Source organism: Echeneis naucrates, chromosome 22 (assembly GCF_900963305.1).
Source record: "Echeneis naucrates chromosome 22, fEcheNa1.1, whole genome shotgun sequence".
NCBI lineage: Eukaryota > Metazoa > Chordata > Actinopteri > Carangiformes > Echeneidae > Echeneis > Echeneis naucrates.
Genome location: NC_042532.1, coordinates 15,743,531 through 15,760,779, shown reverse-complemented (window position 1 = coordinate 15,760,779; position 17,249 = coordinate 15,743,531). Strand labels below are relative to the sequence as shown.

Here is a 17,249-nt window from a genome sequence, read left to right as displayed (position 1 = left end):
TTTTTCAGGTACAGCCTCACTTTCTCCAACTGTTGATAAATGTTAAATGTTTGATGACTTCATGTGAAACATGTGCAACGTGGCCACTAAGAGGTGGTGTGGGCTCAAGCGGAAGCCTGACACTACACTGCTCAGATACCGACCTTCCTGTTATTGTTGATAAAACAGATAAAACAGTAATGAAGATGCAGGATACTTTCCTATTAAACTGAAGAAGGCAGGGCATGTTTTGTTTTCTTTGTAAAAAAAAAAATGCTATTTTGAATTGTAAATAGAACCAATCCATTTTACATGCAATGAAAACTGGTATTGGTCAGGGTAATTATAACGCTGTTGGGTTTGGTGAAAACAGGGAAATATTCTCCACCTTGTATCCCCTATAGCTGCAATATAGGCTGTTCCAAATATCACGGACGACATCAAGGATTTGCCAAAGTTCCTCTTTGGATTTAGGCTGTTTCAGTTTCTTCTGTCTCCTCATTTACTCCCAGAATCACTTCATGATGCTGAGATCAGGGTTGTAGAAACAGTACAGCTACTGCAGTATTAATCTGTTGTTGCATATATTAAACTACACAGGATTAGCTAAAAGCACAACTTGTAACATCCGCACTGTTTCAGTGATGCTGATGCACCAATAATATCAAAAAAATTAATTTGGCTATGAAATCCTGAAATTGGGTTTTCTGCAGTTTTACCACTTTTGGACGAACTGATTTTGAGGCCATTACTTGTATAGACTGCTTTCATTCTGCTCTAGTCAATTATTAACATCGCTATGGGAAAATATTCAGACTGTACTTTTCCCATAATTTCTTTCGACGACTGCTGTTGATTTGTTTTAAACCCCGTTTAGAAATAAAGTTTGACAGAGGAAAGAGAGAGAGAGAGAGAGAGAGAGAAGGCGCGAGAAGACGTAGGGGGGCGTGTCGGCAGCCGCTGGTCACATGACCCGGAAAATGTGGGGCTTAATTCCTGTGTTGGACTGCTCCCAGCTGCTGCGGCTCTGCCCTTCGCAGTGCAAGCCCTTCACCTTCAGCATCACGATCCCCGACCCCCGGGAGGACTCCCCCCAGCACACCATGTCGGGTAAGACTCACCGGGTCCCGGGCCGGGCCGACCCCCCTCCTCCCGCCCCATCGGAACATGGCCGCCGCGGGCCGCACCGTCCGGTTCTGTGACAGACACACCAAATTATTACAGGCTGCAGGAAACGCGATCTGACAGCTGCTTTTCCGAAGCACCGACAGTCAGGATGAAGCAAGAAAGGGTTCAGTGTTTCGAGGCATTTGATGCGGTTAAATATGGCACTCACTCTCTGGTAGTCACACACTTCAATTCAAAACCGCCAATTCAGAATTTATTTCTCTATAATATATTTAATCAGAACTACATCTTCTCCTAAAGATACTGAACTCTACACTCTCTGCTCAAATTGCCATGGCCCAGTCTTGGATTGGATTTTTGAGGCTAAAGATGTTAATATTTATTCATTTAAATTCGGGTAGATTTTCACTTTAAAATAAAAACAATCATTTAAATAATCCATATCCATTTATATGCTCTTTAGGTTCAGGTGACAGACTCCGTTATCCCTTTGTATTTTATATTCAATTGTGATTTTTTTTTTTTTTTTTTTTGGATTTGTGTTTTCCCAGTATAGATTAGTTATAACTAAATTCCGTTTGATTTTAAAATCTCCACAAAGTTTTATTGCTTTGATTTCAATTATGTTTTTAAAACCGGTTCCTGTGGATGCCTTATTTAGAAATATCCAGGCTCAAACGTTGGGATATGTCAGACCAAGAGATGAATAAGTAATAAAGTTTCATGTGGGAACCCAAAACAAGTTTTCTGCATGGCCTTGTATGCCATACAGACCTCCCACCTTCCTGATGGTAGTTTTATAGTTTGTCGACTTGGACCCCAGCAACCACTATAACACTTGTGATCAGATCTCCCAGAAGCCCCTGAAAACATACATGTACTCGGCTTGGTGAATGCTGTCCTCTGGCTCTGCGCCAATTATTACTCAAGCAACAACTCCCATACCGTTGTTCATGTACGCAAGAGCTCAGACTCTGAACTTCACACAGAAGGGCAGGAGATGAACGGGACAGTGGACATTAGTTTGACTGACGTTTGTTATGATGAGAAGATGGAAAAAGGTTCACAAAGGTTTTTAACGTTTAACGGTTACTGTGATATTGAAGATAGAAGCATCAGTGGTATGATCGACAACTTTATAGTAGAAAGCAAGCTGGATTCTACTTTATCATCGTGTATTAAAGCAAACTTTGTTTATCCTAATAGTGAATATAAATATAAAAGTTCCACATCTGTGAGCAGCATGGATGGCGGCTTGTGCATTTGCAAAATAAAAAAACCAAAAACTGACACAGTTGTATATTTACATAACCGGCATTGATCAATCTAAACAGCAGTGTGATAAATAAGTCATCCATTACATCACACTACAACACAGGAAGTAAGTCTTACAAAGAAAGCAATGTGCAGCAGAGTTGGGGAAATAGCAAGAGATTTTATACAATTAGCTGAGTTTTTCTTAGCGCTGTCAGTTGCACATTAGCCGACTACTGTCAGTCAACCAATCAATTGCCCCCCAGAAATGCTGACATGTATTTGTGCAATCATGACTGGTGAGTTTGTGTGTGTGTGTTTCTCTAAACAGACCAGGCTTTTGTGACGCTGGCTACAAATGATAGCTATGCCAAGGGTGCGATGGTTCTTGGCCAGTCGTTACGAAACCACAACACAACCAAGAAGCTGGTCGCCCTCATAGGACCTAATGTTGCAGAAGCTTGCAGGTAACATAAATCTGTAATCTGAATGTTCTCTCTTTGGTGGATATTTTATCTCTTCCTCAGTCTCCCTCAATACTTGAAATGAAAGATGCAGATTGAACCCACATCTATATAAATCTTGTGTTTGTGTGTCGAAGGGAAGCACTAGCCTCCATTTTCGATGAGGTGCGCGTGGTGGACGTCATGGACTCGGGCGATTCTGCTCATCTGGCCCTGATGAAACGTCCAGATCTGGGAGTAACATTCACCAAACTGCACTGCTGGACTCTCACACAGTACAGCAAGTGTGTGTTCATGGATGCAGACACGCTGGTGAGGAACAAACGCACAATGAGAAAAATTACCTCATCATGAAGAAATGCTTTTACTTTTGCTCCAACAGTTCACTGTCGTTCGATCAAAGTCAGTGTTTGTTTGTTTGTTTTTTTTTTTCTTTAACCTGTTGATATCTGAGTAACAGGTCAGAGAAGACAGACTAAAGAGCTGATGTGAAACTATTGATTTCTCTATTATATTCTATTATATTCTCTATTATTATAACTAAAAATCGAGCAGTTCCTGGTCTAGATTTTAGTCCAAGAATCCACAACATCCCCGCTGCACAATAGATTACTTTGAGTTTAAACACTCAAAATTCACCTCTGCCTCATAGTAGAAATATTAGTTGAAACGTGGATGAATGCAACCCTGCATGGCCGAGAAAATAAATAAAAATAACTTTACTTTAATGTACCCAGGTGCTATCAAATATAGATGAACTCTTTGAGAGAGAGGAGCTATCTGCAGCGCCGGATCCTGGCTGGCCAGATTGTTTCAATTCAGGGGTTTTTGTCTTCAGACCGTCCAAAGAGACGCATGAGCGGTTGCTCACGTTCTGTGATGAAAACGGCAGCTTCGATGGTAAGTCCCGAATGTTCTTATCTCTTTCTTCCCGTCGTTCTCAGAGGCTCATTAGAACCACAGAGAACGTCATCAAAGTCATTAAAATTCATCCTCTGGGTATCATGGATGTCTTAATAAAGTCGATAAAGTTTCAAAAAGGACCACAAAATAGCTGCTGAGATACTTCAGCTTGACTGAATGTGATGGACTCTACTTTTAGGGCCCTGTCTCCAGATAAATGGCAGCAATTACAGGTGTTGTGAGTGAAAACCTGAATCTACAGTGTTTTTGAAGCCAGCATGTCGTGGGCTATGATGCGTGGGTGTGAATACTTGCTGTGATCGCCGCCATTTCATGAACACTAAAAAAGATCCCCACCAACTTGTGGTGACAGGCTGAAGAGGGCAGATTTGAATAAACAGCTTACACTTTTTATGATTATAGTCTACTTAAAAAAAAAAAAAAAAAAACTTGGGTTGCATTTGGACAGTAGATAGGTTGTACCTAAATATTGGGTTTAATATCAAGTTCGTGCACCCCCACACTCTCTCTAAACACACATTGAATGTGATGATTGTGACCTTGTTGGCACCCATCCAGCTTAGCCCTGCTCTTTGTCTGCCATCTGTTTGTGAGTGTGCTCACCCCTTTTTTTTTTTTTTTTAATCATTTGCAGGCTCAATCTTTCAAGCATCCTCTCACAGCACTGTCAACAGCACTTCCCACCCTCTATCTTTACACGTTAGAAAAGACACATGCTGTGGGAGCGTTGAGAATCTGTGTTTTTTAGTAGCCAGAGAAGAGCAGTTTTTTCAGGGAAATGCAAAAGCAGAACTTCTTGCAGCATGTTATTTTAATTCAAATTCAGAAGTCTGAATGATGATTTTTTTTTTCTCCTGTAAATACCTATTTATTTGTGTGTGTGTGTTTGTGTCTGCAGGTGGAGATCAAGGAGTTCTCAACAGTTATTTTAACACCTGGGCGACGGCAGATATATCGAAACACCTTCCCTTTCTCTACAACCTCAGCAGTGTTTCTATTTACTCTTACAAACCAGCTTTCAAACAGTGAGTGCGTACACAAACACACACACACACACACACAGTGACAATGCATCTTGGATTTCATCACTTGTTCATGTTTAGTTGGCCTATCGCTCGGATCTTGTAGCTTTCCCAGTGCACTTGATTTTAGTGTGTTTGTGTCTTTCAGCTTGTCCAAGGTCAGTTCAAGCTTTGTGTATTTGTGTGTGTTTATTAGGGGGTGTAGAATTACGAGAAGCCCCTGAAATTTAGAGCAGGCAGGACACGTATTGTGACACAACCTACCCCCCAAACAGAGGAGCTACTGTATCAGTCCTTGTTTTCCTGAGGTAGTTAAAACCATCATGATGTATCATCAACGATTTCTTTGTACTTCTCTGTCCTTGTAAAATAAATCACTGACCTCTGGAAGTGTGGGAACAAGAAACTTAGCCATAACATAAAACATATCATGCAAGTTTTAAACAAGTAGATGGATTAGTTGAATATATTTGGAGTCAGAATAGAAATGGGAAATAAAAGTAAGTGGTTCAAAATTCAACTTATTTCAAGCACTCGTGGGAACGCAGTTTCATTAGATATTTTGGGAGGTGTTTCTTGGCACTTTTTCTCTCATTCCCTTTTGCCATCTCATTGTGTTGTCGCCTGCTTTTACTGTACAGGTATGGACACGAGGCCAAAGTGGTGCACTTCCTGGGTAAGACCAAACCGTGGAACTACTCCTACGACCCTCAGAAGGGTGAGGTCAGAGATCACGCCGCGTTGCCTGATTCGTGCCACTTACACCCGGACTACCTCCTCACGTGGTGGCAGGTGTACGCCAAATTTGTGCTGCCTCTGCTGCAGCAAGCCTACGGGGACAAGCCCTTCACCAGCGGCTTCGTAGAGGCCAGCGAAAATGTAAGTGTGGGTGTGGCTGCGGTGGGCACATGTGTTGAAACAAACGTACACGAGAACGGCTGCGAACGTGTGTGTTTATCTGTTGCGCAACTGTCGTGCCCTGACTGTGTCCAGGCCTCCAATCAGCAGGTGAACTCTCCTCTCTCTGACGTGTGGGGAATTAACTCTAAAAAAAAAACAAAAAACTGCCGCATATTGAAGCTTTATGTTCCAGATAAAATGTTGGTTAACTTAGTCGTCACGGTTAAAGGGGGCTCCATATTCCTCAGCACCAGTCTGTTGCAACAAAGTCCTCTTTGTTGTTGCCAGTATTGTGAGTCCTCTCTGCAGAGTGACGACTTTGTGAATAGCTCGCTGTTTCTGATGAGTTGGGCAGCGTGCCAGGCTGGCAACACGTTCAACGCTGAACAGGATACCAGGAGGTTTCTGCGCTGTCTGTTGTTACAACACCTCAGTGAAACAGTTGTGAGTAAAGTTAGGCAAAAGGAAAGCTGCCAAAACCTGCTAGAGCTCTGCCATGTTGTGTCACACTGATGAGTTCATATTGACGGCCAGTCTGACTCTATGGAGGACGTTTTTAAGTCTTGCACAGGCTCAATTTCATTTTTAACAATCTGTATACCAAGAAAACTTGTAAAGTAGAAAAAAAACAAAACAAAACAAAACCCCAAAGTGTTGTAAGTGTAGACTCTAATTTAAAATATTAATAGAACAAGAATTTCGGGCGTTATGCTGATCACTGTAGCGAAGAGCGGAAGTTTCAACATGAATTTCTCGACATTTGCCAGATTTCTCTTCAGTTGCTTTCTTTAAAGAGATCCCTCTTGAGAAAACTCGAAATAGATAAGAAATCTGTCAACAACCAAACATATCAGCAAAAAAAATCAACATAAAGCTTGTTGATGTGACCTAATCATTGAAAGATACTGTTTTATTGGCTGTGGGTTTTTATTTCTTTGGAGCCAACCTGTGATCTAATATGAAACATGAATGGCCTTTTTTTTATACTTTAACATTTTAAATATGCATTTAAAATATTATAATTAACATTCATGGATCTGTAGGAACCAGTCCCCCTGTTTTATATCTTGATTTTATAATTTAACTGGTGTTGACTGTAGGAAACTCAAGCTACAAGGTTGCTACAAGTGTGTTGCAAAACTTCTTCTTGTACTTTGACTCTTCCTACAAAACTCCACTGCATTAAACTGTTTTGAGGGCAGAAGAAAGCAAATTCCCCTGTGAGGAAATTCCAGCGGAGGAAAAGCCGAGCACGGCTGAGCTCAGGGAAATCAGTCCTTATAAAGTATCGCTCCGGCCTCATGTGATGATTCATTCATCACATTTTTTTTTTCTGTCATGCAGGCTAAGCCAGGGGACGACGTGAGAGAGCAGCCTGCGGACTCAGCTCCTCCTCCTACTCCTCCTCCTCCTCGTCCTGCTCAGAATCTTTCGTCAGAGGAGAGGAAGCAACGCTGGGAGGCCGGCCAGATCGACTACTTGGGCGATGATGCCTTCGCCAACATAAAGCGAAAGCTGGACTCCTTCCTGAAGTAGGTGTCAAGCGGCGCGAGCACCACTCTACCAATCAGAGAGGCTTGATTAGCGAGTGACTGACTGAATGCCACAGCGCAGCTTTGGGCCTCATACTTCCTGTCAGTGTGTACAAATGACAGAATTTAGGTTCGGCACAATTCCCATGCACTCACACCATTCACCTTGTTTCTTAAAGGGAACGTTTGATACCTTTGGAAATCTCTTCACTTGTTGTCTTGCAGAAGATTAGTTGAGCTCAGTAACACTCTGTATGAATCTTAGCGTAAATACAGGAGACAGGGGCAAACGGTTCACCCCACCTTTAAGCTCACTGCTCTGTACATTCCTCTGATTTGGTCTTCATATGAAAACCTTCTGGTTTTTTTTTTTTTTTTTAAATGTAATGAAGTTGAGTGTTGCACCTTTTAGGTTTTCTGCTTGCTCAGATTGATAAATTATAGCCCAGGGAATAACCGATGGTTCCATCCCATCTGCTCTGTACTCATATAGAATTGGTTTGAACCTGGACAAACATTTTACAATTCCAGGCAAACAGTAAAGATTTATGACATTTACCTTTTGTATTTCAAAAGGTAACTGTAAAGGTCTGGAAACTTCATCACAACGTAAATTACGAATACACACAGCACCTTTTTAACCTTGTGTATCGATTGTTGGAAGTTGCAATGAGCTTATGTGTGTCTAGAGTTGTGTGTAGGTGGATTTCACCATCAGATGGGCTGTCACTCTGTCGTTACTGGTCTTCATGCTAAGATGGTGGTGGCTTCAAACAGCTTTACCTCTGACAACACGCACCCATGCACATGCACACACACAAAATAAGAATATTTTCCAACTTTTTTTTTTTTTTTGAGCGCGCTTGTGCATTTGATGGAGATGGTTTCATTATCTTAAGTCTTCCTAACATGTGGCAATACCAGGAACTTGGGGGGGGGGGCGTTTCTGGATTTTTACCACACCTCCTGTCTTGCAATAAGTCTCTCTACCCAAACCACTTTACATTAAATATGCCGTCATTTGCTCAGTCTATGACAATCTCACTTTAATCTAGAAGAACTTTCCTCTCCGTTCCGTAGATGAACCTCCATATATTTGTGCCTCCGACACTCACCAGCTCCCTGTGACTTTGGCTTTGTAATGTTTGGCATTGTGTTATGGCTAAGCCTGTTTTGTCGTAGTTGCATGGCACAGACTTAAAATGTGGGTCAATATTGAAGTTGTTCGATCCGCACCCAAAACTAATGTCAGTTAATTGTGGGTGTAATTGTGTGGGATTAGACACTATTGCACCGAGACAGCTGTCATCTGCATCGGTGCTCTGCATGCAACATCCTTACCCAGACCCACATTAGTGTCTCTTTGTGCCCAGACCTGCATTTCATCACTTCCATTTGTCGTAAAACCATTAAAACCTGCTGCCTTATTGTTGCCACTGTTTACAAAACCTAATTTATTGTAACTGCTGCTAGTAACACAACAAACCTGACCTTTGTTGAGCCATTTCCTGTCGCGAATAGCTACTTTACTTCACTCTAGCTTGTGTGCTCTTAGAATTACAATATACTACTTCCTACAGTAATTAAAATACACTCCACGATCCACGATCCAACAAGAAGCTGATAATGCTGAGAGAAAAGTCTGTGTGTGATTTTTATGGTGGAGCATAGTGGAACATAATGCAGTACTGTCCCTTAAGTGTTAACTGTACAAGTCTGTTAAGTCTAATAAAGACCTGGTTTAAAAACAGCCGATTTATCTGTGTTCACTTCTGTTTGCATGTTTATAACAAGTTGGCCCTAGATAGTGTATCCGTTTTGTAAAAAGCCAAGGAGATATTCCGTTTATGACATAAAACAAGCAAGAACTTGTTGCTGTGTCTGATTAAATACAGTAATCCAGGTTTAGTAACAGTTGCCTGCATTTCTTTATGCAACAGCAGGTTGTTTATCTCAAACAAATTCCTTATAAACCCCCCCCCCCCCATCGCAATCATAGAGAATGTTTGTTTTTATAATCTACCATAAATCAAGAAAAACGGGTCCTGTGCATAAACTTGACAGAATGCAGGAACTGAAGGAAAATTAAAATTTGCTGAGTGTTGCCTCTTGTTTGTGTATCTGTATCAAACCATTAATCCTGAAAAGCAGAAATAAAATAAAACTTAGCGCATTAATGATCAGCTATGAAAAATGAAACCTTACAAAAATATGAAGAAAACACTGAACCCCAAAATTCTCTGACGCCCCTCAGGTGTGAAGTGTCCGACCTCAGTGTACAGTGTAATCCAACGTTTGTGTCGTTTTCATGTTACTGCATCGGTCCATTTTTACAGCTCCATCAGAGCTTTGATATCGTCAACGAGAGAGATCTTCCTCTCTGTGTTTGTGGAGTCAAACGCCTTCTCCACCAGGTCCTGCTTCTTCTTCTGGATCTTTACCATGTTCTCCTCAACTGAATCTTTCACAATGAACTGCAGTGACAGACACAGACAAAATAAAAACACTTGCTGTAATGGTCAATGATCTTTCTGATTTCTCATGAAATGAACAGTTTTACAGTCTTTACAGTGTAAAACAGACACTACAGAACATACTATGGATGATGTAATGCCTTGGATGCACCAAGCCTTGTCTGCAGACCCTAACACAATAGTACAACATGATGGAAATGAAATCCCAGTTTTCTGACCTTGGTGACAACGACTTTCCTCTTCTGGCCCAGACGGTGGCAGCGGTCAATACACTGTTCCTCAGTAGCTGGGTTCCATGCCTAAAACATATTCACACACACAGTTACGTGAGATACTTACAAACTCTGTCCTCAATTTGGCAATGGGTGTAAATGTGTCTGGTTCATTGGCAAAAATCAGTATTTACAGGGTCCAGGAGGAAAACATGAGACGCTGCAGTCAAGTTAAGCCCCACGCCTCCAGCTTTGAGAGACAGCAGCATGATGGCAGGGCTATCGGCCTCAGAGCTCTGAAACTCCTGGATCACTTGGGCTCTCCTCTTTTGGCTCATGCTGCCATCCAAACGCACAAATCTGAAGCCATGTTCTCTAGTGCAGAGGAAGGACAATTAAAACAAAACATGTAATGAAGTGATCGAAATGTGAGAGGATTGTTTTAAATGTGTGCTCTTTTGCTACAGCCCCAAACTTTATTTTAATCTTGACCCTACAACATCATCCCTCCAATCAGCAGAGATAGTTGAGACACAGATGCATCTGTTAATAAACCTCATGATTAATGCAGAGACCGGATTTTGAGCAAAAATAGGGAGGTGTAATAGCCACAAATCCAAAAATGATGTACGTTCCAAACTACATCTCATAAGGTGACTCTGAAATGCAGTAAATTGAAAAAACATCACCTAAATTTCCACCACAGCTGCTGAAAAAAATCTATATAATACTTATTCAAGCTCTTTACAGACACCTTTTTCTAAAAAAAAAAAACAAAAAAAAAAACAAGACAAACAGCTTTAGTATTCAAATCCTTAAACTCTACTGTATGCGTGAGAGTTTTACCTGAGTGGCGTCTCCACTATGGTGAGGAAACGTGTGAACTGAGAGACGACCAAACACTTGATGCTGCTGTCCTCACATCGCAGCCTAAGCAGGTTTCCCATCAGCGCTTGCACCTGCGGAGACGCAGACCACCTTAAAATAACAAGCAACACCGCAGCACTCTCACGATAACATTCAATTCAGTTTCACATTATTGCCATCCTGACGAAGAGAGTCCTTTTTAAGTGGCTTCAGCCTGAAGGAAATAATTCAAGTCACATAGTGTGAGCAGACGGATCCACTGATTCCTTCAACCTATTTCAGGTAAGTATGAAATTCAAGGAAACATTGTTTTGTCGTTTCCTTTACCATTCAGGACTTTAAAAGCGAACTGAGAAATATTTAATCATGGCTGCTGATGTTGATCATGTCCAACAACTAACCATAATTTTCTGCACAAAAAAAGATATCTTACACACACACAAAAAAAGAAAAGAAACCTTTTTGTTCCAAATACAATGTCAAAGGTTTACGACTGCTTAGTTTTGGAGTTTTAGTACGTGCTGTTTGTTACCTTTGAGCTTTTCCTCCAACACTCAGAATTTGTACTGCTCTCTTCCTCCATTTCCTCCTGTGGAAACTCCACCAGCTCACTGGTCTTGATCTCACCTCGACAGAGAGGACAGCGTGCTTTCTATACACAGACACACACCCAGCCACAGGACAGGGGAAGGATTTAACAGCTAAATAATTAACAATGAAACGTGAAAATGTAGTTTCTCTGTTACCCAAAACAATGTACCTGCTCACTGGTGATGACCTGGGCGATGCAGGGCCGGCAGTAAACGTGGGCGCAGTGTGTGATGACAGGGAGACGGACCGAGTCCAGGCACACTGGGCACTCCTCATCAGAGCCGCTGGCCAACACCAACCGTAGCTTCTCTATCAGACGCTCCCGCAGTTCTGCCGGCGTCGCAGCAGCATCTAGAGACAAAGGGAGGGAACAGAACCGGAAAGAAATCCATGACAAAAATATACATCAATTAACAGGAGAGAAATCTTCCTTCTTGTTTTTATGCCCAAATTTTCCTGCCGCGCTACACTGTCCTATCCAATTAATAATGGCATAAAAACGGCTTAAAGAAACACAATCTATATCAGTCACAGACCTCTCTTCGTATTATATTTAAGTTCAGAAACAGTTCTCTCCTTAATCACATCATTATCATAATATCCTGCAGGCTTTACCTAAATCTGAGGGTGCCTTTGCCAGTAGATCCGGGTGGCAGCAGTACTGTCGAAGCCTCATCAGGATGGCCAACACATCTGCATAATTCCTTAGCACCGTCCCTTCTGCTACATACCTACATACCATTACATAAAACAATGTAATATTCTTATTAGAACATTCAGCCTGCCATGTGTGCTGTGAAATACAAACTTACTATTTTCAAATACACATATGTACATACATGTCCATGCTTACATTTACCTGCTAATGGTGTTTCTTCCTTCATTGCGTGCCAGCTCATATTCTTCTCTCTCCTGCTGGCTCAACTCCACCTGCTCCACAAACACAGTCTTCTCAGGCAGAGACACCAGGGGGCGCCCATTCACCACAGTGCTCTTGGTCCGCCTCAGGGTGATGCACTTCACCAAGGTCTGAAGGTTCCTGCGCAGTGTCCATGTGGTCAGTGTAACAAAACATGACATGCCGTTTTCTATTTTAGGTGTCTCAACTTTTCTACTGTTGCCATATAAGTATATGCGGCCACCGCAGGCTGAGAACAGTGAATGGTGCCTTTTGAAGTATTATTACTACCTTCCTGCAGTTAAACATCACGTATCACAGAGTACTCACTGCAGGCCGGCCCTGTCGCCCTGAGTAACAGGTCTCTGGATCACTCTGTTCCACCACTCTCTCACATCGAATGGCTTCAGACGCAAGAATGCCAGCAGCATCCACAGGTCTTTCACACTGTTCTGGATAGGAGTCCCTGCAGAAGCAGAACGATGGAGACTGAATTTTTGTGTCCTATTTGAGTTAAGTCCCCTGGATCATCAAAATGGTATATGTCCAATATGGACTTCATACAGTATACAGTGTAAACCGATAACAGCAGTGAGCTGTGTGTTTAAGGTGTACCTGAAAGAATCCAGCGCCTGTTAGCTTTCAGGTTGAGCACAGCTTTACTCATCTGTGCGTTTGGATTTCTTATGATGTGTCCTTCATCCAGCACAACCCTCAGCCAATTGATACTATGGAGGGGACTCTCATTCTTAAAGAGGAACAAACGCATTACATTTGTTGCACGAGCAACTTCTCTCTGCATATGATTCAAACCTGTCTGAACTGAATTTTGACATGATCTGAAACGAGTCAGGGCTCGATTTGCTTTGGATAATTGCGCTCCTCAAAATACATTAAGGCACAATTGTATTCTGTATACATTCTGTTGTATTCAATTGTATTCACTCACCACAAAGTCAGCAGATAGAACATTGTAGGTGGTGATCACCACGTCCTGGGAGGACAGAAACGTCTTGCTCCTGTTGCGCTCTGAGCCGTAATACAGATACACATTAAGCTTCACATTGGGATGCATGTGCTGCTCAAACTGGTCCTGCAGACACAAACAAACGACAGTGGGAGAAAATACAAAACGCTTATTTCAGGGATTTAATCCAATTTGCAGGATTGAAATTGCTGTTTTTTTAGCCAATCATCACTCCTGAACATAAATATTTTAGTTTGCTATCTAGCGTAGATAGCAATAGTGACTGATCAATTAATCAACTGAAGTGTCATGTGTAAATTTTGAGTTGGCCGTGTTTTGCTGTGTGTTCGAGGCTTTACTCCTACCAGCCAGTTGCTGAGCACAGAGAGTGGGCAGATGATGAGAGTCGTTCTAGCTGATGAGTCCTCTGTACTTTCAGGGGTGGATGATTCAACGACTGCACATTCAAAAGGGAAACGTTCAACTCTTTTTTGTTTAAATGAACACTATTTTTAAATCACCAGCCAAGAACACACTGTTGGAACTAACTCTGTTTTGAAGCAGCCTTATTGGTAGTTTTCTTCTTCTTTGGGGCTGTTTGTGGTACTGAGCCACCCAGTGCTGCAGCAAAGTCTAGATCCTCCAGCAATACAGTAGTCCCTGTGTTTTAGGTATACGGACAACACCGATCTGGATGACTGTAGTGAATATTTGGTAATATAGAATATTTTGGCAAGCAAATTTCACAGCACACAAACACAAACAGTTGGTATATTGTACCTTTGCTGGGCTTTCGCTTGGTGGCTTGCAGTTTTTCTTTGCTCGTACCTGTGAGTGTGGGGGAACAATACATCAGCTGCATAATACAAGGAAGAAGAAAAAGTGTGTAATCGATGCAATCAAAGTACAAAAGGAATCCACTCTTACTTTTATCCGACTTTCCTGTTTTCTTCACCATGCCTGGTGTATCAGCACAGATCACCTCTCCCTGTGAACTGACCAATACAGCAACATATCAGAGTATGATACAAGAAACTGAAGCTGCGTAGTCGTAGTATGTGAATAAAATTGGACGGAAATATATCCTGATGCTAAAAATATAGATATAATTAAATACGCATCATTACACTTTATCAGCGATAACATCAGGTCAATATGACATACTCAAATAAAGCGCACTTACAGCTTTGTTACATTGCTCACTCCTGGTCCATCACCTATGCTGCTGCTTCCTGAAACAAAAAGGCCACATCGCTGCTCCTGTTAGGGATCTTCTTGCAACTGAGCTCAAAATATTAAATATGCACAAGGCAAATTTCAACATAAAGTCACAGAAAGAGAAATGCAAGAAGCCCCAAAAAGCCCAGAAAAATTTAAATAAAGTTATATTTATTACAAGTACCAGTTTATTACCTTGCAGTTTAGAGGCCGTGTGTGGTTTACTTTTGGCTTTGGTAGGTGAAGACCACTCCTCCTGAACACGTGAACAAACACTTTTTAATTGTTGAGCATAAGTCGCTTTGACGGATTGAAAAGAACAGCTGCACTTACACATTTCTCCACAGGTAGTGGCTTTCTGTTGTGAAAGTTGGTGAGGATCAGAGCGATGGTTGTCAGAGTTTTTCCCTGAGACACACAAACGCAGGTTTCAATGCACATAAATTTTCTCCTAGCACATCAAGTAACCAGCGATCGAACAACCATGAAGTAATCAGTAAATGTGTGTAAATTACCTTCCAAATCACCACATATTTTCACTGGATTAATATCTTACCATATAATTTATACAGTTAGCAAGTGTCCACTCCGAAATGAATGAAATATATGAATGTTTCACTTACCAGTCCCATGTCGTCAGCCAGTATCCCCCCGCGAACCCTCTCTGGTATTTCTTTAGCAGAGAAACATGTGACGGTGTTGTAGTAAAGCTCGCCTCTCTTCTCCCAGAAGGGTGGCAGAGCAGATTTGTTTTCTCGGGCACACATCCAGGATAGTGCCTGTTTTTGGTGAAGCAGAAGAGGAGTACCCACAGACTACAGAGAGAAGGAGAGAGAGATTTTATCAAATTGGGTGAGAAGTACTTTGGGAATAATGAGACTGCTTTTTATTCTATCATGCATGAGAAGACATGATGGAAACGTGGATCACCCGAGTACCTCAGCTGCCTCTTTCTCGCCATCTCTACTCTCCATCAAATCATCAAACAGGTTATCAAATGCATTCTTCAGCTGGAAAAGATAAAAAAAACAAACGATACGAGTTTAAAAAAAGTTACGTAATTACAAATGCTGGCTTCAGCGTTATTATGTCTGTCCCACAATGTTTACAACATGTCTGCAAACATATTGTTACTGTACTCCATGTCATGTAATTTTAGCATGAAAATTACAACATTTACTGAAGCGAGAAAGTAAAATTCACAACAACACTGTTTTAAAGCCAACATTAAAGATTAAACTACATTTGAGCGGATTACCTCATCTGCAGTCAGAGGAATTGTCAGGCCTTTTTTAGACGGCAATGCAGAAGCTCCTGGCCTGTTATATGTTTGATTTGCACCTGAAATCCAACACATCCACACGCACACAATAAGCCATAAGTGAACTTAACGACTGACAACTGATGCAACAGCGTGCGCTACATCTATGAATCTAACAGGTTTTCCATGATGAAAGTGAGATAGGATAGTTGAATGTGTATGTGTACCTGATGCCATGATTCCACCTGTGTTTAGTTTGTAACCACGCCGTGCCATGCATTCAATCACAGCGGTTTTCTTTTCTTCTCTGCCCCAGAAAGACAGCATCACGGGCATGTTAAATTTGTTGCCGGTGCCCGAGTACACCACCCTGAAAGAGCAAACAAACAGCCAAGAACACTGTAATCATGGTACACACAAGAAGTTGCCAGCGGCAGCCTTTTTTGCTTCTGTTCAGGATTAGTTGGTGGATTTTTCGTCCATCTGTCCGTAAAGAAAATGATATTCTGACCCAATTGGGAAGATGACAGGCCAATTACAATCCACTCACCCCTCCACCTTAGCCAAGTTGTTGTCCATGACATAAGCCATAGCTGCTGCCAGCTCCCGCTTGATGTGTCCCACCTGGTTGCCATAAATGTTGGCCACCATCACTGCATTGGGGTCATACGGATTCTGGGGCTGTCGCACCAAACCGACCATTTCTCCTCGGTTCACCTGTCCAGAGAAGGTAAAACACAGGCAACTCCTCAGTGAGCGCCAGATCTGCATCACCTGGCAGTTTGGGTCCTCCTTGGTGGATGAATGAAGGGGATCCTCACCACTCCAGTGTAATATCTGAGGCCGACCACGGTGCCCTGCATTTGTCCAAACAGCACGCTGCCGTCTGCGTCCGGCTCTGCGGCGGCTGCAGCTCTGATGGCCTGGGACAGAGTCTCTGCATTGGTGTCATGGCGGTCCGTGAAGAGATCCACCTCAGGGAGCCGACCCCAGCCAAACCTCCCCCGGCCAGGAAACATGGCAGCTGCCCGACACAGAGACAACAGGAAACACTTAACAACACAACATCTTTTTCACGTTGTGTGTTTGGAAATCTTAATATTATCTTCTGATATCCGGTTTGGGGAAACGTCAAGAGACTGTTAGCCTGGTCTGCCAATGTTTACTTATCAGAAGAGAGCACCTTGTTTATGATTATTTAAGATTTCCTTCATACTTTTTGACGTATCCCTCGTCGATAGTCTGTTTTTTGTTTGTTTGTTTGTTTTTTCCAGCCAGGACTGTTGAGGTTTCTTTGAGCTGCTGCCTTCTCTGGAGCGAAGAGCATCGGAGTAAAGATAACTGTAGTTAGCACTTAACATCCGGTAGAGCCCTTCAAAATAATGTTTGAAATAATGTTTAATCACTTTGTTGGCCTTAAGAGGATCTCACTGGCTGACCGGTGCTTTTTTATTATTGTCAGTATTTGGACCTGAAATGTGTATTTCATAAGCACCCTTTGTTGCAAGATGGACGTCACCATTTAACATATAGCAAAAAAAAAAAAAAACCAAAACAA

At 42.0% G+C, this 17,249-nt stretch overlaps 2 protein-coding genes across 4 annotated transcripts; one reads left to right on the top strand and one right to left on the bottom strand.

The window, feature by feature from the left end:
- The first annotated feature begins 947 nt into the window (after positions 1-947).
- LOC115036405 (glycogenin-1-like) lies at positions 948-9,177 on the top strand. Of its 2 annotated transcripts, none has more exons than XM_029494589.1 (7): positions 948-1,089; positions 2,693-2,828; positions 2,963-3,137; positions 3,563-3,725; positions 4,648-4,774; positions 5,413-5,650; positions 7,016-9,175. In XM_029494589.1, the coding sequence occupies exons 1-7, from the start codon at positions 948-950 to the stop codon at positions 7,205-7,207; spliced, it is 1,173 nt and encodes a 390-aa protein (XP_029350449.1). In that variant the 3' UTR covers positions 7,208-9,175. The 2 variants fall into 2 exon arrangements, with proteins under 2 accessions (XP_029350449.1, XP_029350450.1); XM_029494590.1 differs by having other exon boundaries at positions 960-1,089; positions 5,413-5,671; positions 7,016-9,177.
- On the bottom strand, positions 8,183-17,015 carry LOC115036384 (helicase-like transcription factor). Of its 2 annotated transcripts, XM_029494560.1 has the most exons (25): positions 16,908-17,015; positions 16,513-16,715; positions 16,242-16,408; positions 15,919-16,061; positions 15,689-15,771; positions 15,369-15,440; positions 15,054-15,245; positions 14,764-14,838; positions 14,626-14,686; positions 14,396-14,444; positions 14,140-14,207; positions 13,993-14,040; positions 13,762-13,872; positions 13,578-13,669; positions 13,195-13,338; positions 12,861-12,993; positions 12,576-12,711; positions 12,207-12,386; positions 11,963-12,078; positions 11,517-11,698; positions 11,289-11,408; positions 10,736-10,848; positions 10,084-10,264; positions 9,896-9,976; positions 8,183-9,677 (listed from the first exon to the last, which is right to left on the bottom strand). In XM_029494560.1, exons 2-25 carry the CDS (start codon positions 16,708-16,710, stop codon positions 9,534-9,536), a joined length of 2,889 nt encoding a protein of 962 aa, XP_029350420.1. In that variant the 5' UTR covers positions 16,711-16,715; positions 16,908-17,015; the 3' UTR covers positions 8,183-9,533. The 2 variants fall into 2 exon arrangements, with proteins under 2 accessions (XP_029350420.1, XP_029350421.1); XM_029494561.1 differs by lacking the exon at positions 13,762-13,872.
- Between the last annotated feature and the right edge of the window lie 234 nt (positions 17,016-17,249).

Excerpts from the sequence above, each read along its gene's own strand:
- LOC115036405 (XM_029494590.1), top strand. The coding sequence starts at position 960 with ATGTGGGGCTTAATTCCTGTGTTGGACTGCTCCCAGCTGCTGCGGCTC. Across the intron at positions 1,090-2,692 it reads CCCCCAGCACACCATGTCGG|ACCAGGCTTTTGTGACGCTG; the intron begins GTAAGACTCACC and ends TTCTCTAAACAG. Across the intron at positions 5,672-7,015 it reads TAAGTGTGGGTGTGGCTGCG|GCTAAGCCAGGGGACGACGT; the intron begins GTGGGCACATGT and ends TCTGTCATGCAG.
- LOC115036384 (XM_029494560.1), bottom strand. The coding sequence starts at position 16,710 with ATGTTTCCTGGCCGGGGGAGGTTTGGCTGGGGTCGGCTCCCTGAGGTG. Across the intron at positions 15,441-15,688 it reads TTCCTCTGACTGCAGATGAG|CTGAAGAATGCATTTGATAA; the intron begins GTAATCCGCTCA and ends TATCTTTTCCAG. Across the intron at positions 12,387-12,575 it reads GGCGACAGGGCCGGCCTGCA|GAACCTTCAGACCTTGGTGA; the intron begins GTGAGTACTCTG and ends GACACTGCGCAG.